The 16,871-nt window shown below is 35.5% G+C and overlaps 2 protein-coding genes across 3 annotated transcripts in view; one reads left to right on the forward strand and one right to left on the reverse strand.

Annotated features, from left to right (window-relative positions):
• LOC149661293 (inositol hexakisphosphate kinase 1-like) overlaps positions 1–14,210 on the forward strand; it is a 35,535-nt gene extending 21,325 nt beyond the window's left edge. For both annotated transcript variants that reach the window (XM_089842770.1, XM_089842771.1), the window contains exons 2-5: positions 5,874–6,459; positions 9,255–9,420; positions 9,573–9,870; positions 10,053–14,210. In XM_089842770.1, the coding sequence (XP_089698896.1) occupies positions 6,144–6,459; positions 9,255–9,420; positions 9,573–9,870; positions 10,053–10,781 (1,509 nt within the window). In that variant the 5' untranslated portion in view covers positions 5,874–6,143 and the 3' untranslated portion in view covers positions 10,782–14,210. The remainder of the gene's footprint in view (positions 1–5,873; positions 6,460–9,254; positions 9,421–9,572; positions 9,871–10,052) is intronic.
• Positions 14,211–14,260: 50 nt separating this feature from the next.
• On the reverse strand, positions 14,261–16,869 carry LOC149661294 (uncharacterized). The gene is made up of 9 exons (XM_089842773.1): positions 16,814–16,869; positions 16,630–16,754; positions 16,465–16,566; positions 16,232–16,394; positions 15,733–15,822; positions 15,550–15,663; positions 15,338–15,483; positions 15,032–15,274; positions 14,261–14,479 (listed from the first exon to the last, which is right to left on the reverse strand). The coding sequence occupies exons 1-9, from the start codon at positions 16,836–16,838 to the stop codon at positions 14,315–14,317; spliced, it is 1,173 nt and encodes a 390-aa protein (XP_089698899.1). The 5' UTR covers positions 16,839–16,869; the 3' UTR covers positions 14,261–14,314.
• Between the last annotated feature and the right edge of the window lie 2 nt (positions 16,870–16,871).

Here is a 16,871-nt window from a genome sequence, read left to right on the forward strand (position 1 = left end):
GCACCATCTCTTGGCCCATCCAAGCTCATCTCCAAAAAGCCTATCGCAATTTTTCAACCCTCTCTGAGAGTCTGGATCTCGGCTACATATTGGTCCACCCTAAGGAGCTGAATACTGGTGAAGCCCGTGAGACAGGATGGTATTAGGGAATTAGAATCTCGCAACCTCTTTCTTTGAATTCATCTTAGCTTTATGGACGGATTGAAGGAAAAACGTTCGCTTTTCCACCACCTTTATCACAAATTTCTCATCGTTCTCTTTACGTCCCACACACACATTCCAAGTTCTTCGTGGCGTGGTGTCTGGTTTACTTGGCAGCGTTAGGAAAGGCCGGAGACACACCCGTCTTTCATTTCGACGTGTTCTAGGTTTTATTGATCGTAGAATATTAAAATTATCCACTCCTTTTCCACGGCGTCTGGGCTCAAATATTTACTAGAACTTTCGAAAGATCACTTTGCGTTACGTACTCTCGAAATAGGCTTAGCACGTCCGTTCGTTATGGGGTAACGATTTACGCTTGTTCTAGATTTAATTTTCCTTTGCTTGAAAACGTGGCCGGAAACTCGGTTAACTACTTTAAAACTAAATCCATGAATAAATAAATAATGTGAAAAAAATAACATACGTGTATAACCATAAGCCGCTAAAGGTACGCAATGTAATAACTACCTTAACTTAGGTTTAATCACGTACGTTAGAAAATTCATAATTTTAAAAGCCAGCGATGCATTCTTTTTGGGACTTGTAACATTTCTTTTGTAGGTCTGAAGGTGGTTCTTTTTTGTAACTCTCGACAGACACTTATGGTCATAAACTTATGCCACAATTAACCTATAACGTTTCTTTTGTAGGTCTGAAGGTTTTCTTATTTAATGGTTTTTGTATATTTAATGGGAAAAGTTTGTTTTAGAAATTGAAGTAAATAATTTTTACCCTTGAAGTCTAAAGAACGGAATAAAGGAAAACGTAATCCCATAACTTTGTACTAAAATTTAATTTAATACGATTTCGTAGCAGTTCTTTGTTCAAACTATTAATTTAAAAATCTATGACATTCCTGAATTTTATTCACTATTAGCCCTTTGGAAAAAAACGTGGTTTATCTTCTCTTCTGACGCGGGTGTAGCGTGACGAACCCACCCCCGCGATTTGGCAAGGGTACGTGGCGCCGGACTAACTAATAGTTTATGCCAAAAATTCCAATTTATTCCCTGACATTCCGACTATAATAGTGACGTAGGTTACCTCCTCAAATTAATGATCATTTCCTGTTTCAGGGAAAATAAAAAAAATATTAGTTTTCTACAAAATTTTAGCTTAAATTTATTTTATTCAGAATTTTTGCGAGAAAACCTTCCACTGAAAGTGTGTCCTTTGACATTTTAGAATTTCTCTTCAATCTCTCATGGGTAAATAACGAAAGAAAAAAATTAGAAGAAAAATCGGCGCCTCAGCCTCAAAACATCTCTCGTTAAGGGGTTCTGTTTTTATTTCTTCGTAAAAAACATTCGGGAATGTTTAGCTGTATTTTTTTTTGTGTCGCGAAAAGATGGTCTCTAAAAATAACCCTTTTTTTCCCACGTCTGTATGCTTGAAATTCGAAAGTTTCAACAAAAGTGGTTAACTCGAAGTTAGAAAATGACGAAATTCCAAAATTTCCAAAGAACTTGAATTTCTTTAGCGAGATGTTTTGGTATTAATCAAGAATTCATACAGCTAAGAGGAATCATTGTGCTCCCATGTTAATTTCTACGCTCGTTTTGTGTTCAGAAATGGGGGCGGAAAAGTTTTCTTCTAAACCCTTTACGGATTTTAAAGTTAAATTATTTTTGAAATACATTTTGGCAACTATACTCGACAACTAGTTTGCGTAAATTTTACGAGTTACGTTGCCAAAGTTTATGGATCCATCTTTCTCCCTCAATACGCTATTATTAAGAAAACAACTATAGTAATGTCTTTCAAAGTTTTCAAACTTCTCTTTAATACCGAGATCTTGTAGGAGCAAAAATGGTTCAGAAATTTAGGCCGAATGTCTCGTTAATATTATCGAGCGACAAACGCCTCGGCCTATAACCTTCTAAATCTTGCTATAGAAACAAAGTGTTTATCTTCGTCTATCTTCAACATTTATTTCATTTTTGTCGTATTTAGGGTCTAAAATGTTTCAAACTTCTTTTTGTTTTGAAATGAATTTTTTAAAGAGCGTGTTGTAAACATCTGAAAGCTGAGACGCGGGTTTTCGAGAGTACAAGTAGTAGAGTGGTTAACATCTGCTTTTCAAACTGCTGTGTAACGAATTTCTATCAAATAGGTACGTTCTGAAACTGAAATGATAATAAAGAGTACAACTCTCGCTGCCTCTATATAGCGGTGCTTCTATAGTGAGGCAAAATGTTTTGCATTTTCGTAACCATATTTTGTTATTTAATGCTCGGATGAGACCGGTACCACTTTTAGATGCTATACTTGCATTATTCCAGCTCGTGTTAAAACGCACATGTTCTAGTACAGTCATGACGTTAAAATGTTGGCGAAAACACATCTTTGTTTGAAACAATTACACGTGACTGTGACTGATTCGTTGATGCGTCATATATTTTCATTTTGTTTTTCAGAGCTGTAATAATTATTAATTTGATGTCAATAGCCTGTTGAGGTTACCACCCTTTTTTGTGCTAATGTAAATGCGACAAAGTACACCCAAGAAGTGATATTTAGTTTATTACGGAGAAAGTATAAGATGCCTAAGTATTCGCGCGCCATAGTCCCAGTCCCCCTTTCAAAATACAAGGAGGGACGTAAAAGGAGGCCGCAGGCTATCTCGCCTCTCCTTAGTCGGAAAATACGAAATTTTTGTCATTCGCGTCGCGCTGACGTGAGTTTTCAAGAACCAATGAGATGCTGGTTGTAATTTAGACGCGGGGATTAACTCCGGACCTACGTTTGAACTGAAGATAATTTATACCTTCTCCCTAATAAACTAGATATCACTTCTTGGTGAATAATATTGACCTCTAGCCTTATCGCGTCGAGACTGTGTGAAAACATCCCAGAGCTCTTTTTAATTAATGAGATATCTAAATAATTATAAGTGTCATAATTATGATACTCTTATGTTTTCAGTTAATTTGAATCGGATACGTAAAAAGTGAAAATTAAACCTCCCATGCAAATTTGCCAAGCTAATTAAAACAATTGGAAGAGGCAAAATAAATTTTTCGCTATTAGATGATGAAATATTGTACTCCAATTTATTTGAAATGACCTGATAGCGAAAACAAAATACCTCTCTACAGGATAAATAACGTAACATTTGAATGAAGTCAAGTTGAAAACTTGAAAAGGGTGTGTAATTATTATTATATTGGGGTTTGGGAACCCTTGGGGGGTTGGAATTTTTCTCCTCAATGTTGTTTTTTTAATTTAATGAAAGACTGTCGAAGACTGCGTGGTGGCAGTCGTCTAATCACGTAAAGGTGACCAAGCCAGGAATTTTTCGTTGCCCAGAGGCCAAAAATTCCGGGAACCACATTCCTTTTATTTATTATAAGATCCTGATTTTTATATTAAAAGAAAATAACACTGAAAAGGATATCTTGCGGTTTAATTAAGATTATGGAACATTTCTGCTATTCTTAAACTTAATTTATAAAAGAGTTCCTTGTCATATTTCTCCCACGAAAGTTATAATATAAAGGCAACCTTTTGCTTAAAAGATAATATTGTTTAAACACCTTATCATTATTTAAATATTTAGTCACTAGATACGCGGGGGATTAACCATTAACCGCAACTGTAAAATTCACCGAAATGAAGGTTTAGAAAGTTGTTTTATTTGTCTGCTTATCGGCGTAAAAGATAACTTATTATGAAATATTTGAAAATACCAGTAAATTCGTGAATGCCTTTTAAGAAGCTTACGAATTAAAGGGATGTACAATGTGTTATATTGGGGCGGGGTCTTTACCAAGTGGGCATGCGTGAATTTCTTAGCATTATCAGTGTATAGAAAGCTTTTAGGTGGGATAGTAGTACGTCACACCCTCCCAAGTCTTACCGCTGTTCTGGTAGCCATATTGGGTGGTCTCAGCTTCATTCCTGCTTTAAACCCACCAATATGGCGTCGTAAATTATGTCGCGACTCAGCTCCTCCTCCAACTGAAAGCTCTCTATTTGTTTTTGTAGTCTTTCCAAGCTTACAGTCACGTGGCATTGCCCAATCACTACTCCGAGAAATATTAACGCTACTACTACAAAATATAGTTCTTGACACGCCCCTACGTAACGCATTGCGCATCCCTTTAAAAAAACCTGGTGCTAACTCCTACATTACCTGTTATTCATTTTGACGCCTGTTTCTGGGAATTTTGTTGTCCTAAACATAATGGAGTGTTGGCGTTTGCAACAGAGACCGGTTATAGTTTAAGTGTAATTTGAGTAAGACCCTTTACATCGAGTAACGACGGTAGTATATATTGAAGATTTAAAATAGCTTAGTGTAAATAAAATCCAACACCCACTCGTTAATTTCTGTCACCGTCATCTAGTTCTCAAATTTCATTTCCGGAAATTTCTCGAGAGTTGAAATGGAAATGATGTAGATTTTTTTTATCTTTAATCTTTACAACGTAATCTTTAAAGAAATCTGACTAACACTCGGTAACCCCTTACATCCAACTATTAGCTGGAAGGCGAAAAGAAACACGGGTGACGCAATGTTCAAAAATGTAGATGTATGAAATAGGGGAACGTAGTAGCTAGGGGAAAATTAAACATTATGTAGGATATAGAGGCTGGTTGGCAGTCGAGAGAGAGAGAAAGACTAAATTCGTTAGAACATTTCGGGGAATCGCTGGAATCAGGTGTGCCAAATAACCCGGCCCTCTCTGTTATACCTTTTAATACCTGAAATTTTATACCCGTGAATTGGAAACGATTATACAGTTATATTAAATCTAATCTTATCTCTAAGAACTATATCAAATTATTTCCACAATTTCTTAATTGATAAAATTTTTCTTGATAATTTCGAGAGCAGTGTGTTAGTGATATATAAGTGAGAAGTGACGTAGTGTAGTTTCATAACACTACGAAAATCCGTATCAAACGGTTTAAATCGCATCTCCTCTGTTAATTTTGTAACTATCATTCGAGTTGAATGCGAATTCATCACAATTCATTCGAATCGACTGAATCCTCGTGTGTGAATTAGAATTAATTCATGGTTTTGTTTTAAGTTCCGCAGTGCTGTTAAGTTACCAGTGAATAGTTTTATTATTATTTTTAAATTGAAATAATTTTTTACACGGATATAATAAATGTGAGTACCAGTATAAATTTAGTTGATTTAACGAGTTAGTATTTTACGGGCGTGGTGTTTGTTCTATTAAAAAAAAAGGTTTTTTGGTGCGAAATGAGGCCGGTAGTCTCTGATTGGTTGAAAAATCGCTTGTGTTTTTTGTACGGGTTTTAACGTTGCTAGTGAATTTATTTAAAAATTAATTGTTTTAAATGAAAATTATTTTTAATATAATATAATATAAAAAATAATCAATTTGTTTAAATATTGTCGTGAATTTTAAACGTAATAAAAAAGAAAATTTATCATAATTTGTGGATTTTAGATTACAAAAGTATAATTCCGCAATGTGGTATTTATTTTAATTGGGTCGGAGGCGAGGGGCTGATCACGTGGTCTTTGGCTGTCGAGTATGACTCGATATAAGAATGAGTGATGTTTATACTTTCATTACTCAGTTGGGATAATTGTATTTTTTTACTACTTATCCTTAAAAGTTTGATTTATTTAAGTTTGTAAATTCACGCTAAACTAAATATTTTCCCGTTCTTTTAATTCTTTTCCTCAGAACTGGAAATCCACGTGAATTATTTCGGAAGTTTTCGAAGAATTTCTTCAAGGAAAAGTTATTTAACCCGTGAAACTGCCTGACCGGGTGATCAAAGTCGCCTACAGTGGCGAATTTGGAGGCGACCGTTTATCGGGGAAGCGAGTTATTGAGAGGAAAGGTCGTCGTTCGGGGTCGAAGCGGGTCGATCTCGACCATTCTAAAAGAGTCTCAGCGGACGCAGCCTTGGCACCTTTTGTCCCTCTCGATTGGCCATCAGAGCCGATTGACATGGTGTACTTGGACCTACCGTCTATGGAGGAACGGGAAAGCGTGTCAGCCGGAGCGGGGTTGCCGCCGGAAACTCACTCGCTATTACGTCACAAAGACCTCTCTTCAAGCGTTAACGATACCGGGGGAGGAGGTGGAGGGGGTCGAATCAATGACCCGGTCACTGTACTGCAACCTTTCGCCCATCAAGTCGGCGGACATACGCAACTCATGATGTTGGACAACAGTACCCTCTGCAAGCCACTGATACAAAGGGAACTTCAATTTTACCTGAACATTCCGAGGGATATGAGACACTTTACGCCTCGTTACAAGGGTAAGTTCAAAAACTCTTATAACTAAAGCAAAGAAAGACACTATGAACCCAGAAGTTGATCTTCATAAACCGTCAACAATAATTTCTAAAACTTTGCAAGCCCATAATTCAATTTTGGCGAACCTCGGAATTTCATCTCATCGAGGTTAGACAATTAAGGTTCCCTTGGCTACCATACCTTCATCACGCCCTCAAATATAATTAAGGAAACTTAAACCTCTTTTAGAAGGTGATGGAGCAATTAAACCAACCCGTTACCTTCCCTTAAATATTGACAGTCTCGTTTTAATCTGTGGTTAATTCCCGTAACACTAACACTTATTTATCTTATTCTGGGTTATTATTTATTTGACTTGCACGAGCTATTGTTTAAAGCTTCAAGTACGTTTAATCTCTCAAATTTTTAAAACTATATCGGAAAGAGATACAGGCGGAGAGATAAAGCAATTATTTTTTAAATGCCCTCGTAAGCTAATACACTTTTGCTTTGCTTGATTTTTGCTCTATCTCAATCCAACGGTAAAGGCCGTTAAGCTCTTGTCTTAACAGCTCTTAAACCTTGAAAATTACGCGGATATCAACGATAACTGGCGTCTTATTTATTTCCTATGACGAGAGAAAATTTAACACCAACTTATTTATTAGTTAGGAAGCTTCAGGGACGTATTTAAAATACCCTTTATCTTCTCGCATTCGCAATGCTCTGGGGAATTATTTCCCATGTACTGAAGCGAATTTTCTAGAACTTTCCAGTTCCCATTGGAAAAAAAATAACTCTTTTCGTTCTTAAGATAAAATTATCGATGGTAGCTAAGCTAGAAAAAACTTTCTGTCCAAGGTTACGTTACGTTCGGGGATATTTGTTATTCTCATTTATTTTGACAAGGGAATAAGTTTAGAGATGACTAGATGCATTCGTATGACAACGAAATACTTGAGTAGGCAATATATTTTGACAAGCGTGCGAGCAATAGCCCTGGAAAATGTTATCTAAAAATCGTTGTCAGTTGTTGTCATACTGCGCCAAAAGGGTTATTAAATGGTTACTTTCTTAGAAGCCGAGGTTAAGCGGAATCTAAGACAGCTAAGAAATATCATAAGTTAATAAGTAATAAACTTATGGGAATATATGGGTATGTTTGTCATCTATTAAGATGAGGTATTGATCATCTATTCAAAATTTTCGAAGAAAATATACTATTTTCCGCTTCATTTTACTTGTAGCATTCGGGTGTTCTGAGCGCAATAGCTTACGATAAAGAAAACGGGTAAATTCCATTTACATAAGAGATCTTAGCTAAGAGAAAGGTAACCATTGAAGCCGCCTTAGCAACTAGAAAAGTCGCGACTTTAAAATACTTTATCCAAAACAAAGAAAAAAGTACAGTTTCTGAAATAGAATGTTCCGCTTGCCTTTAACTTGTACCTTGTCTACCAATTCACTTCGCATTGAGACCGTCCGTGAATAAACTCAGTGAGTCTCTGGAAAATATTTTTGATTAAAAGCCAATTGACTCAGCTTTAGTTTTATCGGTATGAACATAGAAACGAGACTATTCGTAAGTCGGCGAATAATTGAGTAAATAAACATGGAATCAGTTGAGTTTACAATAAAGAAAAATATCGGGAATATCGACCACAACACTACCAAACAGAATTCAATGAAAATTCGGTTTCTCTGGGTTGTCTTTGGTCTATTGCAACCCACGCAAAGAGAATGTAGGCCTACCACGTTCTTAGCATAAAATTACTACTGTTTATGCGATGAAAGAAATTCACGTGATGTTGATAGTGTATTTACTATAATTTTTCTTATAGTCTTAGTTTCCTTGAAAATTATCTAACAAAGAATAAAGCGATTCAAATAGATTACCAATTACGCAAACGTTTGGTCCTACGTCATTTTTTTATATCTCTATTAGATGTTTTCGTCAAGCAGTCTAGCCCAGCTAGAAAGAATAGGGTGGTTGGTTAAGTTTGATAACCGAATTGTATAGAGGCAAACATTTTTCCCCCTTCAGGGAATTTTGGCTCAAGATACTTTAAAGAGATATTTCTTGATTCTGTGACTGGAATTCGTAATTTTTGGCCTTGGTAATACCGCCATATACTTAATGTCAAGGCACGATAGCTTCACGAACCCCTTTTTCGTCTTTCACGTGGTGTTTAGGTCTAGTTTTGTTTAAGAAGAACACCAACAATACACGTGATTGAAGTAATTAATTCATTCGAGTTTAAAGACTTTTAAAGTCGACGAGAACTTGGGTAGAATCCAATTTTTCGTAATTGTATTTTTTTTCTTCTGATCTTTAAACGGGAGATAATTTCAAAGTTAAGCTTTGGTAAGGTCAAATGGTACTTTTCTATTAAAAAAAGAGAGACGACACCCCTGTAATTATTATCCTGTCTGTTAAATACCCAACACGTGATTTCACCCCTATCAGTCGTTGATAAGTAGCCCATGTTGCTTGTCCCTTCAAGAAGGGTTTTACGAGGGTCTTCTACCCTTTACTAATAGTCACGGGTGATTGAGGCTTCCAATCTGTGTTTGGAAAAACATTCTCACGCTCCGTTACCTTGGACGTGGTACGTGTTTTGCTCGTAAAAAACTGTTCCTTTAGCAAGTCGAATTCTTGTATCCTTCAAGGTTTCTCGTAATCTTAATTTAGAACCGTTTATTTTTGGATTGAGCTAGCGTTTTATGTCCCGAGGGAAAATGAGTAGCGTTTTTGTCTTTAAATTTTCGACAGAGTAATTGTTATTAATGAAGGGTTTTTACCCTTGAATCTTTATAGGAGTTATTCAGGTTAAACAGATGGATAGCAAGCCGATTCTGTATCATCCCACCAGAGGAGTAAAACAAAGTCCAAGCAGCGAAGAAGATGATGACGAAAGAGATAGTGGTAGTTCCAAAAGAAGAAGGCACGCCTCAACTTCTTCAAATTCGTCACAAGAATTTAGGTACGAAATATTATTATTTCATGGAAAGTAGAGCTTTACCTAGCCGGTAAAATAAATCTCGGTTTGACTCCACGCCTATCAGTAGTTTGCGCTGCCGCGTCGTACCGTTGTATAATGGTTTAGTCTCATATCTGGGACTCTTCTCTTTTTAGGGTTCAAATCTGCAGTTGCAGTGAAAAGGGACTCTTGCAAAAAGAAGAGAACTCGTCTTCAAAAAAGAGTCACAACTCTCACCACAGTCGTTCCAACGAAAACAGCCGTCCCAGTCAACGGCACTTTTTACTTTTGGAGAATGTCGCCTCGCAATTTAAGAGGCCTTGCATCTTGGATCTCAAAATGGGTACCAGACAACACGGCGATGACGCCACCGATGAAAAAAGACACCGACAAATGGCCAAGTGCGCCGCCAGTACTTCGGCCACCCTTGGAGTTCGACTATGCGGCATGCAGGTAATTATTCTTTACCATATCTAATCCTTCAAAGTCACCGTTTAAGAGAAAGTGGTGTCGATCAAAGGGTCTTAGCTTTAGGTTTATTTATTTTTACCCAAATTACTTTCAACTCGCGTTACGTCAGACTTGACTTCACACAAGTCTTCTAAATTCATCTCGTTTGTTACCTTCCTTAATAGGTATTCAAGGCGCACGTCAGTGGTTACGTCTGCAAGGACAAGTACTACGGTCGCCGTCTGGACGAAGATGGGTTCCGCAACGCTCTCTACCAATTCTTTCACGACGGTTACCGCTTGCTGGTTGAGTTGATCGAAAAGGTGGTCAGCCGATTATGCGAACTGCGCAAAGCTGTGGAGAGACAACATACCTTCCGGTTCTACTCCAGCTCTCTATTGATCGTCTACGAAGGATCTCAACCCGGACCGCGACACCTGATGTCCTCGCATCACGTCACCAAGAGTCCCACCAAGGAACAAGAGGATTTTTTGCTCGAGGATGAAACTGTTATGATGTTGCAAGATATTTCCTCGGCCGATGACGAGGACTCTGTCACTGACGTCACGACTACCGATGATGACTTGAGCTACGACGGATCGTCCCAGAACCTAGCCAGCGGAGAGGATGAAGAAGATTCTTCATTGGAGAGCAGTTCGGACTGCCCATCGACTTCCGTCTGGTCTTCGAGCTCCATGGGACGCAATTTACCCAAAACTAATAATCACCAGAGAAGACTCTACTATCGGGAACCACCAGTCGACGTCAGGATGATCGATTTCGCTCATACCACCCACGAAGGGTTCGACGGAGACACCATGGTACATTGCGGACCCGATAATGGGTACTTGCTGGGATTGGACAATTTAATTCGTCTACTAATCGAAGTACAACATAGGGAGGAAAACAAGTAAGCCTAGCTAATACCGACTATAATGACGAGTTGAAGAATGAAGGAGTTGGAACTCCCCCTATAGTTGTTGGGGATTAAACTTAAAGGCGTTCGTTAACTTCGTTTTATTGAAGGGAAATTAAGGGTTTTTCCCTTAAACCTTATTTGGGGGGCCCTTAAAAAATAAACAAAAACGCCCGCTGACGACGAGACAAGATGGCGGCGGATGCGCGGCCATTTTTAAATAATTAATGTAAACGAGAAATAACAAATCCAAGTAAACCACGAAAGCGCGGTTGGTTTATAATTAACCAAGTTTATAATAAAATAAATTTCAAAGCTATAAAGAGATAGAGACAAACAAACAAACAAAACGGAAGTTTTTTAAAGTAAATAATAAGAATTGACTGTTTCAAGTCTTAGGCCCCCTTCAAGTTACATTAATAATGTACCGATATAAATGATAATTAACTGAGAGAGTAATTAGGTACAATAACGAGGAATTTTTAACGAATTGTCTTAAAATCTACGAGAAAAAAAAAATATATACGTAGACTGGTTTGGTCAAAGGGTTTAAAAAGCTGGCGAATTTAATACTAATTATCGTCAATCCTTCGTAATAACTAATTATAAATGAATATGATATATCACCTAAAATGTGTCAGCGACGCGGAAATGTCGCTTCCAGGATCATTAACCGGTTAATTAATACCTGGTTAATAACGGAGTTATTTACCTTTCCATAGAAAAAAGGAATTAATATAGTTTTTTTGGCTTATTTTAAATTAATTAATTTTCTCAAGCCAAAAAAAAATAAATAAAACGTACAAATTCAGTATTATATTTAAAGGATTATAAGTCATAAGCGAGCTGCGATTATTATTTGCAAACGTGGATTAGTTAATTAAGTTAATTAATTAACGATTCATACGCGAGTAATGCTTTTTTTTTCTTCAATTATTCTCTCTATATACATTTCGTTATTAGCCTAGTTGTTTAGCTCCTTGTATATCCCCGGTGGTTTTTTTATTTTAAAAAAGCAAGAAAAATTATTTTGCATTCTAAAATGTTTTCTGTCCAGGTTTTTATGGGTTGAGTTTATTTGGGAAGGGTTATATTGTAGTGGTATATGTTTATAAAATGGGCTTCTCTCTAAATGGATATAAGAAATATGAATATCGCGATCTACAAACGATTGGTTTCAACGCCATAGGAGAAACACCGGGTTTGGTTTTTTGGCTAAGACTAAGTTAAGATTTAAATACGTATATATTTCTTATATCTATGGTGGTATTGTGTAAATAATCTAATGAAAAATGGGCGGATGTGAAAATCAATTGACCGATTTGATTTTTGGAAAAAAAGGGGCGAAAATAAATTAAATAAATCGATATTATGTTTAAAAAACAAACAAACAAACAAAGATATTCGTTAAAAATTCAGCCATTCCATTTTTTAATTCTTGAAATTATAATCGTAAAATAAATTTACATCAAAATTAATCGCGAAATTTAATTATTAACGGGCTGCGTACGTGTTTTAGGAATTAAATTAAAAACAAACTGATATTTTAGACCAAAATTAAAAAAATAGGCTTCGACGTAACGTAATTAACAAGCGCGGCTTTTCGATTTAAGGAAATATTAGATAAATAAATTAATTAATTAATGGCTTTTAATGTATGTTTCGACTAATAATTAATTAGGGTAATTTAAAGTGATATTATTAAATCAAACTACAAAAACACAATATTCGTTCCCAATTTTAAAACTATACTAAAGTATTCTTATATATATATGTATAAATAAATTCTAAATATCTATAGTTTAAAAAAAAGAGAAGATAAAAAATACGCAAAGATTTATTTTCAATTGAATTTTTTTCTTCTTCTTTCCACCCTTAATTAATATTAAACCCCTATTTTACATAACATTGTAAATATATATAAACTTCGGCGCGATCTGTATAAAGAAATTCAAACAAAATGTGTAGCATTGTAAGAGATTTTTTTCCTTGCGGTTTTTCTTTTAATTCAACACTTACATTTTAGGGGTGGGTTACATCATAGACAAACCAATACTGAAGGACCGATGGCAGCCCATAGAGCCCCATACTGAGCGACGAAACAACCAATGTTAAGCTTACTTCCCCCTTTTCAGCCCCAAAGTGGAGGGGGGTTATGAAAAATGCCGAGTCAAATCCCGGATAAAGTTAGCGCCATCTAGACAAAATAAGACGTTAGATGCTTCCCTCTTTAGAACGTTGATTCCCCATAAGCCCCCCTACTATCCTGTTTGCAACTATCTGCCGCTAGAAGGCGAATTAACAAGTATTTTTCAACTTTCTCCCTCTGACATCCGGCCTTCAGTATTGCCGTTCGTCCATGGTTACATTTAGAACCGTCCCAAAAAATCTACTAAAATTAGATAATAAATCAATCCCATTTTCGTCCCATAAGATACAATAGTCAAATAGGCCTAAATTATTAAACAGTAGACATAGTAAATGGGACCATTTTTTGGACGTGTTATCTCTTAAGAGTAAATGACCCCCATTAAAAAAAAAAAAAATTATCCGCGCATGATGTCGAATTATTTTAGCCTGGACTACTTCAATAGGTACTCGAAAATAAAAATAAATTAAAAACGAAATAAACAAACCTATTTTTCGAAATTACGAAAAATAACCACTAAAGTATTTTCGAAAAAAAAAGTTATAACCCTTCCCTTACTAAAGGAAATCAATCTACAGGAATCGCCATTTACCTATACGTGAAAAAGACAATATTTTCAGAACTTTAACTAAATTGGCGTGAAAAAAAAAATATTCCTTGGAAATTTTACAATTAATCGTACCTTAATTAAATTAGATTAAGAAGAAAAAAAACAAAGTGTTGAATGTGCAATAGTGCCTAAAGAAGTACCTGACTGTGGTGATTATATTAAATCTTTTCATTGATTTAAATAACTCGGAATAACGACAAAAACATTTCCGTGTTAATTGAACATTAAAAAAAAACAATGAATGATAAATGTAATGTAAATACATATGATCCAATATATTTATTCGGTTTAATCTCTCTCTCTCTGCGCATGCGCGATTGCAACCACCACCGCGTCGTCGTAAATAACCATTGAACTATATAACCAAACGGGGGCATTTTTTCAAAGTAATAATTAGATCACTTAATTGAGAAGCCTAAATACGCGATAAAACCAACGTAAATACGCTGTGATTTTTATTTTCAATGAAAAATAAGATAGGAATATTCTGTCCAAAAAACAAACAAACATACTAATCGATGTGTAAGCGTTACATATATATATATTTAAAAAATGTCCAACCTTTTGACCTTTATCGTCACCCCCTCCCCCCGTTTCCCCCCATATTATTATTATCGTGTATATAATCATTAACGAAGATAGGCGTTTAAACAAACAAATAAACAAACCACCCTTAAAGTAATAAATAAAGAGGCATTTGTTATAGAATGACGGGAAAAAAGTGTTGTCTTTATTTAAATATTTATTTCAAACAATGTTTAGTTATAGTTATTTAAGAATTTTTTAATTGTAGCTTTGGTTCATTGGGTCGTAATTCTCGTAGGAATTTTAAAGAAGGGTTTTTGGAAAAGTATTCGTATAATTCAGGGTTGTTTTTGGCAAATTGCGTCATGGATTCGAAGAGTTCCAACGCGTCAACGTCATAAAGTATGTGTTTCTGAAAGTAATGTAAAATGTTTGGTATACACCTGTGTATTGCGTTCGCATATCTCTACAGGGGCTATGGGAAAATACGTCATCTGATATACCCCTGTATGTCGGCCTATAGTTATTAGTTAGAGCTGTAGAAAAACCCTCAGTTTGTGAAATAGAAGGAAAGAATAGGAAGTTAAAAGGTAGGACTATCTATTCCAATTCTATTTTCTATGGTTTCCATACATAAAATTACCTAACTTGTGTTAGGTTAATTGTATCTTGAAACCTCGAGTTTTGAAATTCGCGAAACTATTCCGCGTTTTTGAAATTTATCGAAACTTTAAATATAATCAAAGTTAAATGGAAAGAACAGGAAGTAGAAAGGTAAGCTTATGTACGTGAAAAGGTAGGATTTTCTATTCCAATTCTATTTACTATGGTTTCCATACGTAAAATTACCTAACTTGTATTAGGTTAATTGTATCTTGAAACCTAGATTTTCAAAATTCTCCAAAAAATGAATATTTTGGGCATTTTTTGAAATTTATTGAAACGAAACTTTAAATATAATTACCTTGCAAATTATATTAAGTAGTTTCGTATAAGTCCATAATAAATCCTTGTTAAGTTTTGGTACAACTCCAAAGAATTCCCTGGCGTTATTAGACGCGATGTCGTAAACGGAAGTGCAAGATTTGCATCGGAAGTAGTTGTCGAAAAAGTTTAAAGTGGTTTTAGTTAATTTCCAACTATCACCTTTGATAGTTAGCCATTCATTAGCTAAGCGCCATTCAATACGAACCGGTTTCAAATTACCCTTCGATAATTAATTAAACTTATTGAATCAATTTAGTATCAATATTAATTAGGATTAACGCACCACCGGAAGTCGATAATGACGTATTTGGGTATCAACGCGAACCAATAATTCGATAATGGCGATTAAAATCTCTTCCGGGACTTTTTCATTAATTAGTTTTTGAAGCAAAGTGAATAGTTTTTCGTTGGTTATCAAGTAAGCCACACCTTATTTCCATAAATAATTAATAAGTAATTAAACTAATTAATCGCATTAATTAAGTATAATCAAACCTCTGTTACTGTTGCATAAATTATGTGTAGAATCCAAAGCGCTTTTTAAGTAACAGAAACACGTTTCTAAGACTTTTAAATCTGGGGTTTGTTTACGAGTGCCCATATTGCATACTAATTAAGTTAATAATTCAATTATTTATTTATTTAAGTACTGATTTAAATTCATCTTCTTAACCATACCGTGGAATATTATGTTTAATTCCAAGTCAACCGTGTCAATAATTTCGTGTTTTAAACGTAACTGAACTAAGCTCGATAATAGACTATTTTCTATGGTGAAATTCAATTATGATTATTATAAACTTAACTAATTTTTAATTAGAGCAGGGATAGATTTAATTTTAGAAGTAGGAATGGATAACAGAGTAATCTGAGCGCGCGTCAAAGTCCCGGACCCCCTTCCACGGGACGGGGGGGGGGTATGAAAGAAGAGGCGGATGGGTCATAGCGACAGAGGTAAAAAGGAATTACGTATTTTTCGCCGTCCCCGTCAGCAACGTCATCAAAACGTAGTTTAAGTGAGCCAATAAGATAAGTTAAGATTTTCGTTACGTGTTGGAGGGAGGGGCTCTATACTGGACTATGAGTCGGAATAACTGAAGTAAATATTAACCGTTCTCCATTCCTACTTATGAAATTAAATCTATCCCTGTTAGGAGTACTCGGTTTCCTAACTTACTAGCGCTATCGTTAATATCCTTAGTCCAATAATAAGGTACAACTCTTAATAAACTTTGACCGATTTTTACAACCATTTCAGAATTATGTTTGTCTTTCGATAAATGGGTCAAAAATGTTACTAAGGTCTTAATTAAAGCTTCGTCCCCCGAAATATAAATGTTCTAGAACCATTAATTAATTTAATTTAATTTAATTCAATACCTTACTTTTATTAATTGCTTAATTACTTACCCATACTTCCTGTTGACAGTATTCATTGGTTGACAAAATTTCCCCCAATGATATAGAATTGTTATCAAAGTCTTGACCACAATTCTCGAGCCATATTTTGACCTATCGAGTTTCAACGTTACCTTTCGTTGACCCTTACAATACAAGACCCTTAAAAACAATTACCATAGTTTCGCCCAGCCTACTGCAAATCTCTTTATTAGAGAAACACCATTTTAAAAGTGTATTATCGCACTCGAGTAGGTGTCCTACGTTTTGCGTTGAAATAGATTTCAAAAGTACTAAACCCGCTGTTAATTAATTATAATTAAATTGATTACTTAGGGAATATCTTATTAGTAACTTATACCCTCGGAAATATTCGAATCGGTCATGCTATCAGTGTCTTCCAAGGATCTGTTCGAAGC

This window comes from Phalangium opilio, unplaced genomic scaffold, assembly GCF_054372755.1.
Source record: "Phalangium opilio isolate 3A_F unplaced genomic scaffold, DU_Popi_V2 ptg000070l_1, whole genome shotgun sequence".
Classification (NCBI taxonomy): domain Eukaryota; kingdom Metazoa; phylum Arthropoda; class Arachnida; order Opiliones; family Phalangiidae; genus Phalangium; species Phalangium opilio.